Here is a 13,109-nt window from a genome sequence, read left to right as displayed (position 1 = left end):
TAATGGGGAAGGGTGTTCTCCATGTCTATCCTCAACTCCAGCATTCCCGGGCAACTCTGAGTCTTTGAAAAAACAATACTGCTTTGTTTGTTTAAATGGGCTTTGGGTGACCAGGGAATATGCAATTTAACCGGTGTAATTTGGTGATTTTTTTTGTGATTTAATGTATTGTCTCCTGTCCTGTGTCCTTGACATGGAATGGGCTATAAATAAAAATAAGTGCAAATTCAATAATACGGTAAATAGTTGCAGAATGCCTTTTGTGTGCTGCACCTCACATGTATTCATCCCCGACATCTTGACTCAGTAGGGTAAGAGAGCCAGTGTGGTGTAGTGGTTAAGAGCGGTAGACTTGTAATCTGGGGAACCGGGTTCGCTTCCCCGCTCCTCCACATGCAGCTGCTGGGTGACCTTGGGCTAGTCACACTTCTCTGAAGTCTCTCAGCCCCACTCACCTCGCAGAGTGTTTGTTGTGGGGGAGGAAGGGAAAGGAGAATGTTAGCCACTTTGAGACTCCTTCGGGTAATGATAAAGCGGGATATCAAATCCAAACTACTATTCTTCTTCTTCTTCTTCTTCTTCTTCTTCTTCTTCTTCTTCTTCTTCTTCTTCTTCTACCTGAGTAGCCAGCAGGCAAAATGCCTCTCCAACAAAACAAAGCTTCTCAAGGGAGCTTCTGGGTGGATCAGAACAGGAACTCTGATCCATCCAGGCCAACCTATGGCCAACCTGACCCTTCCCATCCCGGCATCCCTGAAGTTGCAAGCAGAAACACCCAAGCCTGATTGTTGGGTTCTGCTTTCAGTTCTTTCATAACAGTAACCCCCTCCCCTCACTCCCTCTTGTTTTCAGCAGATAATCAGCACAATGGAGACCCAAGTGTCCAATGGTCCCACAAGCAACAGTTCCCTCCCCAATGGGCCACTGATTAGTGCCAACGGCGCCACTGATGACTCCAAAACTAACCTCATAGTCAACTACCTACCCCAGAACATGACGCAGGAAGAATTCAAGAGCCTCTTTGGAAGTATCGGAGAGATTGAATCCTGCAAGCTGGTTAGAGACAAAATCACAGGTAAGACAATATGGTAGTGGGGGGGGGAGAGAGAGGGAGAGATCCTGGCTCTGGTTTGATTCAGATGTCACGACAAATCGTAGTATGATAATACCTGCAATAATAATAATAAAAAAACCAAGCATCTTTTGAAGAGCTCCAACTGGTTCCATTCAAACTGAGTTGATGGTCAACCAAAATGGCGAGTGGGATAGCGTAAAGTGAGGTGCATTGGGGCAAACAGAACTCCAAAAACTCCATGTACAGTGATGGAGTCAGAAGTGGCAGTGACTTAACCTGAAATGGTGGAAGATAGCTCGGTAAAGACGTCAACGCCATAAGGCGGCAGGTGTGGAAAAAGAGGCCTGGAGACCCAAATCCCGTGAAGGAGGTGGATGTGTTTGGCATAGTGGAAAGAGAAGTAGGGGGCAATCTTCAAATGTTACTGTTACATAGAAGATTGGACAAACCTGCTTTCTCTTTCTCCAGATTACAGGACTAAGGATTTAGACGAAACATTTGGAAGAACCTTCTTGTTATGTATTCAGTGGTCTGTGTTTGCCTGAGCTTGAGTCTGGACTAAGGATTCTGAGCCCCTGTGTTCTGATTCGATACATGATATCCAATCACAGAACATTTCAAGATTTGGGCCTCTGTCGTTGTCCCTTAAGCTCTGAGTCATGATTCGCAGCTTGGAAGTTTTGACAGCCAATCACATTAGGAGTGGGAGTGGCCCAGGCCCTCAAAAATGTATATAAGCAGTCGCTTTGCCCCAGTTGTCCAGTTCTGTTAGTTCAATAAAGGTTCTTGCTGTTATTACTGTGTCTTGCCTCGTGGGAACCCACCTACACTTCACTGCAGATGATACTAGAATGTGGTAGACCCTCCTGCCTTAGTGGGTTTTAAACCAGTGGCTTTAACTATATGCCATGGGGGAAAATACTTTCTCTTACCTTTTTTTGGCCAAGACTTTTTTTTTAAGAAGCCCTTCTTGCCTTAAATAGGTTGTTTGACCCTCATGGTACCTTTCCTGATCTGTGGTACACACTCCCATTGAGCTTCTAATCTTGTGGGGTTTTTTTAACAACTCCCAAGCATCCTGGAGTGATTTGACCCTCTTAACTTTGAGTCTGCGGTTCCTAGCTTAGCAAACAGAGACAAAAATGAAATTGCTCATATTGTAATGCCTGTATGTCAATCTAGGGTACTGTCTACTTTGGAATATTGTATATGGTTCTGGCCAGTCCACTTTAAAAAGTAATATTGTGTTGCTGGGAAAGGTGAAAAAATCCAGCAACAGGTGTTCAAAAGAAAAAGTGTTTCTTTGTACAATGCAGCTAGACTCATGACTGGGAGTGGCCGCCGAGACCACATAACACCAGTCTTGAAAGACCTACATTGGCTCCCAGTGTTGGTGCTGACCTTTAAAGCCCTAAACAGCCTCGACCCAGTACACATGAAGGAGCGTCTCCACCCCCATTGTTCAGCCCGGACACTGAGATCCAGCTCCGAGGGCCTTCTGGCATTTCACTCAGTGAGGTTACAGGGAACCAAGCAGAGGGCCTTCTCGGTGGTGGCACCCGCCCTGTGGAATGCCCTCCCATCAGATGTCAAGGAAATAAACAACTATCCGACTTTTAGAAGACAACTGAAGGCAACCCTGTTCAGGGAAGTTTTTAATGTTTGATGGTTTATTGTGTTTTTAATATTCAGTTGGGAGCCACACAGGGTGGCTCGAGAAACCCAACCAGATGGGTGGGGTATAAATTATTATTATTATTATTATTATTATTATTATTATTATTATTATTATTATTGGAATTTGCTGCCATAAAAAGTGGCAATGGGCACCCGGTTAGATGGCTTTAAACTGGGATTAGAGAAATCCATGGGGATTTTTCGGTGGCTAGGAAGAAGGGCAATATGAAATCTCAGGAGCACTCAGTAGTGGTGGTGGACGGCTTCCTGGTAGCAAAGTGACTGCCACTTATGAGGAGGAGGAAGGTTGGCACTGTGTGGCCCGCATCCCTTCCCTGATCCTCCTTGGCAAATGGCAGGAACTCATCTGCCAGGTGGGTTTGGTTGTGTAGCTGTGCTCCTCCTCGCTGACTGCTCCTCCAGACCAGTGGAAGCATCCCTCTAAAGACCAGTTAATAGGAAGCAGCAGCAGAGAGCATTATAGTCACCCAGCCCTGCTTGTGGGCTTCCCAGAGGCATCTTATTACAGTAGTAGGATGTTGGGCTAAAAGAACCTTTGGTCTGATCTAGCAGGCCAGTTATTACGCTTAGGGTGGTGGGGATTTCATTTATAGCTTGTTGTGGTACATGAATTGAGCTTTTCTGTTTGTCGTGGAAGCCTTAAGCCTAAGGAGCTCTTTGTAGATGGCGAATGGATCGCAGGCCTGGAACTGTAGTGCATTTGTGCTTCTCAGGATTTGGTATGTCATAAAAGAGACCACAAGGGCCATCCAGTCCAACCCCCCGCCAAGCAGGAAACACCTTCAAAGCATTCTTGACATATGGCTGTCAAGCCTCTGCTTAGAGACCTCCAAAGAAGGAGACTCCACCACACTCCTTGGTAGCAAATTCCACTGCCGAACAGCTCTTACTGTCAGGAAGTTCTTCCTAATGTTTAGGTGGAATCTTCTTTCTTGAAGTTTGAATCCATTGCTCCGTGTCCGCTTCTCTGGAGCAGCAGAAAACAATCTTTCTCCCTCCTCCATATGACATCCTTTCATATATCTGAACATGGCTATCATATCACCCCTTAACCTTCTCTTCTCCAGGCTAAACATACCCAGCTCCCTAAGCCGTTCCTCATAAGGCATCATTTCCAGGCCTTATTCTTGACATATGCCTGTCAAGCCTCTGCTTAAAGACCTCCAAAGAAGGAGACTCCACCACACTCCTTGGCAGCAAATTCCACTGCCGAACAGCTCTTACTGTCAGGAAGTTCTTCCTAAATGTCGCCATGTCGTCATTTCCTTTTACTATCGCGATTCACCCTTAAAATAATAATAATGATAATAACAGGTTAGCTGTGGATGGAATATGATGAAAAGAGACAATAGCAGACCATGTGGTGGCATGGAACTTTTCTCCTGACACCGGTATTAAAACTGCAGTTTACCAGGGGCCGGGGCATCACAGGGTGGCAGTGAGATTGTGACTGCCTGGGCACCTCGGCACCTCGTGATGATGTGCCCCATGCAGCCCTGACGCCAAAGCTGTTCTCCCACTCCCTGTCTCCAACTTGGGTAAGCTATACTGATGCCAAGGTTGGGAGGGCAGCTCCACAGGCTGCTACTGAAACCAGACCTTGAGGTACCAGTTCAGATTACCTGTTGCATTGGCTTGTTGCTGGTGTTCGTTAAGAGGGAAGGTCAGATTTGAGCACCTGATATTTACAAATGGCAAAGCTGTGTCTGAATTCTCAGCACATTTGTGCAGCAAGTAAATTTGACAGCCCCCTTTGAAGAGAGGAGGAGTTTGGATTTGATATCCCGCTTTATCACTACCCTAAGGAGTCTCAAAGCTGCTAACAATCTCCTTCCCTTCCTCCCCCACAACAGACACTCTGTGAGGTGAGTGAGGCTGAGAGACTTCAGAGAAGTGTGACTAGCCCAAGTTCACCCAGCAGCTGCATGTGGAGGAGCGGAGACTCGTTTGGGGGGGGGCATTGTCTTGAGGTTCAAGTACACAACTGAATAAAGAAATAGTCTGGTTTCAAGCCATCCGGTCCTCAGAACTAGCTACTTGTTTTTATTATTATTATTTACTTCCGGCTTGCCAATCAGAAGGTCGGTGGTTCGAATCCCCGCAACGGGGTGAGCTCCCGTTGCTCGGTCCCTGCTCCTGCCAACCTAGCAGTTCGAAAGCACGTCAAAGTGCAAGTAGATAAATAGGTACCGCTTCGGCGGGAAGGTAAACAGCGTTTCCATGCGCTGCTCTGGTTCGCCAGAAGCGGCTTAGTCATGCTGGCTACATGACCCGGAAGCTGTATGCCGGCTCACTCGGCCAGTAATGAGTGCCGCAACCCCAGAGTCATCCGCGACTGCACCTAACGGTCAGGGGTCCCTTTACCATTACCATTTAGTTTGCATGCTACCCTTTCATGTGAAATACAGTCAAACCTCGGATCCCAAACGCCTCCGTTTTGGAACATTTTGGCTCCCGAACGCTGAAAACCCAGAAGTAAATGTTCTGGTTTTCAAATGTTTTTCAGAAGCTGAATGTCAGACGCGGCTTCCGCTTGAGTGCAGGAAGCTCCTGCAACCAATTGGAAGCTGCACCTTGGTCGTCAAACATTTCCGAAGCCGAACAGGCTTGCGGAATGGATTATGTTCGACAACCGAGTTTTGACCGTATTTCCAGAGAGGAGGCCTTCTCCTTTTGCAGATGTTAGGAACAAATGAAGCCAAGAGGACTTTTGTAGCACACCTTTATCCCAGAGGCCTCCTTTGCGCAGGAAGATATGCCATCTTGATTATCAAAGGCTACTCAGTGAATTTCAAATTAAGCAGAAATTTGAACTTAAACTTTGCACACCCTGTACTCTAGTTAGGCCTGATGGGGATCCTAATTTAGCCTGCAAGGCTGTTATCCCCAGGCCATGGCCACTTGCCTCCCACCTGACATCATATAAGACATCAGGTGTGGGGAAGGCAAAGATGAAGATCTTTGCCGGAAGCAGGGTTTGCACGCTTTCCAAGGTCAGCTGATTGTCTGTGGCTGGCAAACTGCCCGTACAGTTTGTAATCAAACTGTACAGCATGCAGAATATCAGCAAACGGGAATGCTTCACCTGACATAATGGTGACATCAGGTGACTGTCAGGTGGGCAGCTTCATCCTCCTGTCAAAATGGCTCATGGGGTTTGCAGAAGATCTGGTTCCAGCCCACTGACCTGATTCAGTTCCCTGTGCTTGCTCCAAAAACTGCCCTTTAATCTAATTGCCAAATCCAGGAGGGCGATTGTCACAAGTCTGGGCTGCTGACATCCGGGGTTTTCTTTCTCCCCTCCCTTCAGATCCAGATGTGATAACTTCTATTTACTGTTTCTAGGTAGTTTTAGCATGTAACCTATCCCCCTGTTGTGTTGCTACCAACATTCTATAAAAGCAAGAAGGAAGCCCAAGCTAAGCACAGTTAGCAATTTCTCTCTCTCCAAATATATTTATTATTTTGTAACAAACAAAGACACAGAAACAGAAACATACAGAATACAAAATACAAAAAAAGCAAAATACAAAGAATACAAAATAGAAAAAATACAAAATACAAAAAATACAAACAAAAACAAAAACAAAAATTCCAAAACTTCAACTTATATCTATTCTAATATCGGTGACTTCTTCATGTCCCTTCCAACTGCGTTACATTGTAAATCCTCTTTAGTAATTTCTAAATCTTATACCTTGTTTACCATATAACTATTCTTTTTCTAATCTTATCTTATATCATAACACAAAATCTCACACTCTGTTTATTTATAACTACACCTCAATATCAATATTTATCTAAACCTTTCCCCCCCTACAACCTCCCTGTACCTCCTAACCTTCTATTAATTCTTTCCAATAATATGTTTATTTCTTAAATACACTTTAAATTTCCCCCCATCTTCTTCCACCACTTCTTCCCTCTGGTCTCGGAGTCTCCCAGTTAGCTCTGCCAGTTCCATAAATTCTATCATCTTCTTCTGCCATTCATCCATCGTTGGTAATTCCACATTCTTCCGATTCTTGGCTAATAATATTCTTGCTGCTGTTGTGGCATCCAGAAAAAAATGTAACATCTTTCTTGGGTATTTCCTCTCTAACTATCCCAAGTAAGAAGGCTTCTGGTTTCTTAACGAAGGTGTTTTTCAACACTTTTTTCAATTCATTATAAATCTTTTCCCAGAAGTCTCTTACTTGGGGGCAAGTCCACCACATATGGTGGAAGGTTCCTTCTTGCTTTTTTACATTCCCAACATTTATTATCATGTTTGTGATAAATCTTAGATAATTTTACCGGTGTAAGATACCATCTGTACATCATTTTCATCATATTTTCTCTTAGAGTATTACACGCGGTAAGTTTAATACTTTTAGTGTTAGTTTTAGTATATAATGTATCCCCCTGTTGTGTCGCTACCAACATTCTATAAAAGCAAGAAGGAAGCCCTAGCTAAGCACAGTTAGCAATTATTATTTTTTGGCTCGAAGTCGAGTTCTGTTCTTTGCTAGTATTAGTCCAAAACTCAGCTTCTGTGCAACACCTTGGCAGTGTGTGACCAGTCACATAACTCAGAAGATGTAGTATAGTGGTGCCTCGCTTAACGAATGCCCTGCTTAACGAAATTTCCGCTTAACAAAAGGATTTTTCGAGCGGAGGTTGCCTCGCTAGACGAATTCGTTTTATGAAAAAAATCGTCTAGCGAATCGCGGTTTCCCATAGGAATGCATTGAAATTCAATTAATGCGTTCCTATGGGCAAAGAGGGACCCAGGTGGCACTGTGGGTTAAACCACAGAGTCTAGGGCTTGCTGATCAGAAGGTCGGCGGTTCGAATCCCTGCAATGGGGTGAGCTCCCATTGCTCGGTCCCAGCTCCTGCCCACCTAGCAGTTTGAAAGCACATCAAACTGCAAGTAGATAAATAGGGACCGCTCCGGCGGGAAGGTAAACGGCGTTTCCATGCACTGCTCTGGTTTGCCAGAAGCAGCTTTGTCATGCTGGCCACATGACCCGGAAGCTGTCTGCGGACAAACGCTGGCTCCCTCGGCCTATAGAGCGAGATGAGCGCCACAACCCCAGAGTCAGACACGACTGGACCTGATGGTCAGGGGCCCCTTTACCTTTACCGGCAAAAAAAAAAAAAATCCAAAAAAAAATATCCAATGCATTCCTATGGGATTCGCTAGATGAATTTTTCGTTATAAGAAAAGACCTGTGGAACGAATTAAATTCGTCTAGCGAGGCACCACTGTATATACTTAGAAATCCAGGCAAAATCTAACTTTTAAGTAAATTATCAAGTTTAATAAAAGAAAACTGAAATATCGACAGAGAATTTATAGCATTAAGGGAAGGATGCACATGCACACTGACAGGCATTGCTGAGATACAACTGGGTCAGCAGGGCATGGAAAGTACATTGGAATTGCAAGTGGTTGTATTTTTAGGGTGCAAAACTAAGTTCCCTGGGAGGGTGTTCCAGGAACAGTAGGGTATAGTGGAGCTCTCTGCAGTTGGAGAGAGAGGTGCCTCGCTGTAGCGGCATTGCTTTTCTGCAACCACCAGTGCTGCAGCGGTAGAGAGGAGGGGAAGGTGGGTATTGGAGGGAGACTTCAGATTCGCTGAGTCTAAAGCCTGCTTTTTTCCTGGATATGCCGCCGTTTGCCTTCAGATTGATACCACTGGAAGGAAAAACACAAAACGGGTGGAGCAGTGCAGGATGGCAGGAGAAAACTCTGCCCCCTGCCACCTTCTGGCATGAGCCCAGAGAGTTCTGGATTTAGTGGTTCTTGCACCACAAATTCATCCCCCCCCTTTCCCCATTGGATTGTTCTGCCCAACATTGCACATATTTCTGTAAACCAAGAAAATCTTTAATAATAAGAAAAATATCCTGACTGTAATTTTTTTTAAAAAAAGATTTAAAATAAGCTTTACTGTATATTCCTGCGTATATGACTACTTTTTAACCCAGGAAAATCTTCTCAAAAGTCGGGGGTCGTCTTATACGCCGGGTCGTATTTCTTATATGGCGAGTATATCCCAAACTCTATATTTTAACTGGAAAAGTTGGGAGTTGTCTTATACGCCCAGTCGTCTTATACGCCGGAATATATGGTATTTCTTATTAAAACATTCACAAATCAAACAAACGCACACATGGATATAGCAAATCATAACTAAACATATCAAAGCATATCAAAGCGTATCAAACTCCACCCAAATATAAAGGAACACAAAAAACTAACAAGGAAATAAGAAAAAAGAGAGAAAGAAAAAAGAAAAAAAAGCAGGAAAGAGAAAAAAGGAAAAAAGAAAAAGATGAACAACTTCCATTCATTTTAATATCGCTTCCCTTTTCAAATATGTTACATTTACTTAGCTTCTTCCTTATTTAATATAATTAAAGTCTATCTCTTTTAAATACCCTAACTCTGTATTTATTTTCTTGTGAGTCTAAGCAAATCACCAGTTTTGCATTTATACCTTCTTTACACAGATATTCTTCCACATACCTCCATTCCTCTTTAAGTTTCTGTTTTGAGCCCTTCCTAATTACCGCTGTCATTCTTGCTAAATTCATGAATTCAACCAGCTTAACATGCCACTCATGGATTGACGTACTGTAAATTATCTGTTCCTGACCTGTAGTCGTTTCATGGATGCAGAATGAATGTGCTCTTGCTGGAAATAGCAGCAGGTTGAAAGGGGCAGTCCAGAAAGTTAGTAAGATACTTTCTCAATTAAAAAAAAAAGATCTCAAAAACTAGAAAGAGGGACTGGGTGGCATATTTTATAGTGAATGCCAGTCATTTTCTCCCTCGGGGACTGTCATGTAGATTCCAGATTTAGATTCACAAAGTACGAGCTTTGTCACAAGCAAGTTAGCAGGGAAATGTGTGTTTAGTGCCAATTACGTAGTTGAAATGTTTCGATTGTGAACTCGGATGTACCCCTTCACACATGGCGGTGATAAAGGTATTGAGAGGCAACCTACACAATGGCAGGAAGACACCACCGTCATTAAATAGAAACCAACCTTCTTCAATGGGAGTGGGCCTTCTTCTTGCCCACTGAGTGTCAGAATGTGGCTGTCTGTTGCTCTAGGGGCAGAACTAAACTTGCCATGGAAGGTGCCTGAAAGCATTGCCCAACATTCTTTCTGCGCGGTTTTATTTTTGGTCGTCGTGGGTAAGGGGAGCTGCTGTTTGGAAAGAGGGGTTGGCTACCATCTGGGGCAGAGGTCTAGGCGCTTGGCTTCTCAGCTGCTCTGCTTCCAAAAGTACCGGTACCTGATCGCTTATGGGCTGAACTCTCTGATCGGGCATTTTGTTGTTGTTTAGTCGTTTAGTCGTGTCCGACTCTTCATGACCCCATGGACCAGAGCACGTCAGGCACTCCTGTCTTGCACTGCCTCCCACAGTTTGGTCAAACTCATCTTCGTAGCTTCGAGAACACTGTCCAACCATCTCGTCCTCTGTTGTCCCCTTCTCCTAGTGCCCGCCATCTTTCCCAACATCAGGGTCTTTTCCAGGGAGTCTTCTCTTCTCATGAGGTGGCCAAAGTATTGGAGCCTCAGCTTCACGATCTGTCCTTCCAGTGAGCACTCAGGGCTGATTTCCTTCAGAATGGATAGGTTTGATCTTCTTGCAGTCCATGGGACTCTCAAAAGTCTCCTCCAGCACCATAATTCAAAAGCATCAATTCTTCGGCGATCAGCTTTCTTTATGGTCCAGCTTTCACTTCCATACATGACTACTGGGAAAACTATAGCTTTAACTATACGGACCTTTGTCGGCAAGGTGATGTCTCTGCTTTTTAAGATGCTGTCTAGGTTTGTCATCGGGCATTGCTACTACTTAATTCTGTAATAAGACCATGCTTAACCACCATTTGATTGTGGATGTAGGGGCCGACTTGGTGTGCATACTGAGACCTGGGTGGGCGAGCTGGGTGGGTCTGACCAACTCAGCTCTGCCACCTTGGCCCAACTAGAGAATCTGGGTCTGTGTGTCACCATCGTCCATAGGACTTCCATCCCCTTTACCAAAAAGCTATTGATCTTCAGGCGGGCTTAGAGGACCTTGCACCTGGTTTTGGGCCAGGGGAGCACACTTTTCTGCCCAGCAGCCTCCCCGACTGAGTTGGCCAAAGTGATCTCTAGCATGGTGTTGGAAGCCCTGGGTGACTTTAATAGCCACACAGAGGCTGCTATAGGTCTAACTATACCTCCCCAACCACCATGGGGCTGTCTCAAATGGCCATCGGTCCAACACACTGCCCTTAATTTACAGACTTTACCCAGAGTGATGCGAGGCGTGGCCTGAAGTTGGGGTGTGTGCAGGGCAAACCATTGTCATGGCCGGACCACCATCTGGTAAAGTTTGGGTTGGTGATGGCAGTTCCCCCCTGCAACTGCGGTGGGCCCATTCGGAGGGTCTGCCCTGAAGTCTGATGGAAACCGATGGATTCCTGAATGTTCTGGGGAGCTTAGCAGCAGAGAAGGCCGATGATCTTGTCCAAGCCTTGGTTTCATTGTGGAACGGTGAGATGAGACACAGTCACTCCTGAGTGTCCTCTTCGGTGTTGTGGAACCCAGTATGCTCCCTGGTATTTGGAGGAGCTGCGGGCTATGAATCAGGCTGGACAAAGTCTAGAGCTCAAGCGGTGCAAAAGGTTCCTGGAGGTGTCAGCCGAAGACTTACTGCGCATAATTTTGCCTACGAGGCATTGGAGAAGATGCATTTTGTGCCTCAAGCAGCTCATCGCTGGAGCTCTTCCGTGCAGTTTGGAACTGCTGACTCGCACTGGGAGGGAAAGACCCTAGAGCCCCTCAAGAACCTGCTTGAGACCAACTGGCTGCACATTTTGATGATAAAGTTGCTTTAACTCTGCATTTGTGGCAGGTTCCGATGGTCAACCCTTGATGTGTGGTGAGATCACCTTCCACTTACAGGTGCTTTCAGCTCTCTGCCCAGCCTTGTTGCCCCCTTGATCCCTGTTTCTCTTAGCTTACTAACTCTAGCAGTTGAGCTACGACTGGTTGGGTCCAGAGTGTGGTTAATGCTTTGCTGCATGATGGGGTGGTCCCTATCACCTTGAAGAAGGCAGTGGTCCAGCCACTTCTAGAGAAACTAGTACTGGACCCATTGGCTTGGACAAACTAGCTACCACCTAGCCACAAACAGCCCCTATTTAGGGAAGCTGGTAGATGGTTACGGTGGAGCAAGTTCAGGCATTCATGGATAATACAGCCTTACCTTGGTTTTCAAACAGCTTAGTTCTCGAACGTTTTGGCTCCCAATCGCTGCAAACCCGGAAGTGACTGTTATGGTTTGCAAACTGTTTTTGGAAGTCCAGTGGGGTTTCCATGGCTGGAGCTTCCTGCAGCCAATCAGAAGCCTCACTTTGGTTTCCGAACGTTTTGTAAGTTGGGCGGGCTTCCGGAACGGATTCAGTTCGACTTCCAAGGTACGACTGTACAGACATATTCAAATCAGGATTCAGACTTAGTCATGGGAACGAATTGATTGCCCCAATTGATTGCCCCTTTATTAACAATGGGACAAGGGGAGTGTGACCTCTCTCTCTCTCTCTCTCTCTCTCTCTCTCTCTCTCTCTCTCTCTCTCTCTCTCTCTCTCTTTCTCAATTTCTCTCTGGCTTTTTGATACCGTTTGGACCATGGTATCCCCCTGGAATGGCTCTGTTGGTTTATATTGTGGGCATTGTTATACAGTGGTTCTGCTCCCTGCCTCTGAGTGTTCATTTGGAGAGCAGCACTAGACAAGGGTCAGCAATTTTTTTTCAGCAGGGGGCCGGTCTACTGTCCCTCAAATCTTGTGGGGGGCCGGACTATATTTTGGGAAAAAATAATAATGAACGAATTCCTATGCCCCATTCTACTTATGTAGATTCCCGGACTGCCCTCGGGCAGGATTTAGAAGGCGTCCTGAAAGCCACGCTGTTTTGTTTCCAGTGCTATTTAATATCTAAATGAAGCACTTGGGAGAGTGGTCATTAGCAGATTTAGGGCAGGGTGCCATCACTGTGCCGAGGACACTCAGCTCTGTTTCCCCATCACATCTGACTCAGAAGAGGCTGTGCAGACCCTGGACCAGTGCCCGGTTGCAGTGGTGCACTGGATGAGGAGAAATAAACAAAGTCTGACTCCGGGGAAGACAGAGCTCTGGGGGTGAGCGGCTGTCATGTTTGTGAACTTTGCCTGACCTGGACAGGGTTGCGTTCCTTCTGAAGGGGCAGATGTGCAGTCCGGCTGTGCTCCTGAATCTACCTGGAGACGCAGGTGGCCTCGGTGGCTAGGAGCATCTTTTACC

The 13,109-nt window shown here is 45.6% G+C and overlaps 1 protein-coding gene across 1 annotated transcript in view; it reads left to right on the top strand.

Annotated features, from left to right (window-relative positions):
• The first annotated feature begins 855 nt into the window (after positions 1 to 855).
• Positions 856 to 13,109, top strand: part of ELAVL3 (ELAV like RNA binding protein 3) — a 31,542-nt gene continuing 19,288 nt past the window's right edge. Inside the window, exon 1 of the mRNA XM_060269006.1 lies at positions 856 to 1,075. Within this exon, the coding sequence (XP_060124989.1) occupies positions 868 to 1,075 (208 nt within the window). The 5' untranslated portion in view covers positions 856 to 867. The remainder of the gene's footprint in view (positions 1,076 to 13,109) is intronic.

Source organism: Zootoca vivipara, chromosome 16 (genome assembly GCF_963506605.1).
Source record: "Zootoca vivipara chromosome 16, rZooViv1.1, whole genome shotgun sequence".
Taxonomy (NCBI): Eukaryota; Metazoa; Chordata; class Lepidosauria; order Squamata; family Lacertidae; genus Zootoca; species Zootoca vivipara.
The sequence above is the reverse complement of the archived record's forward strand: the minus strand, read 5'-3'. Positions and strand labels throughout refer to the sequence as shown.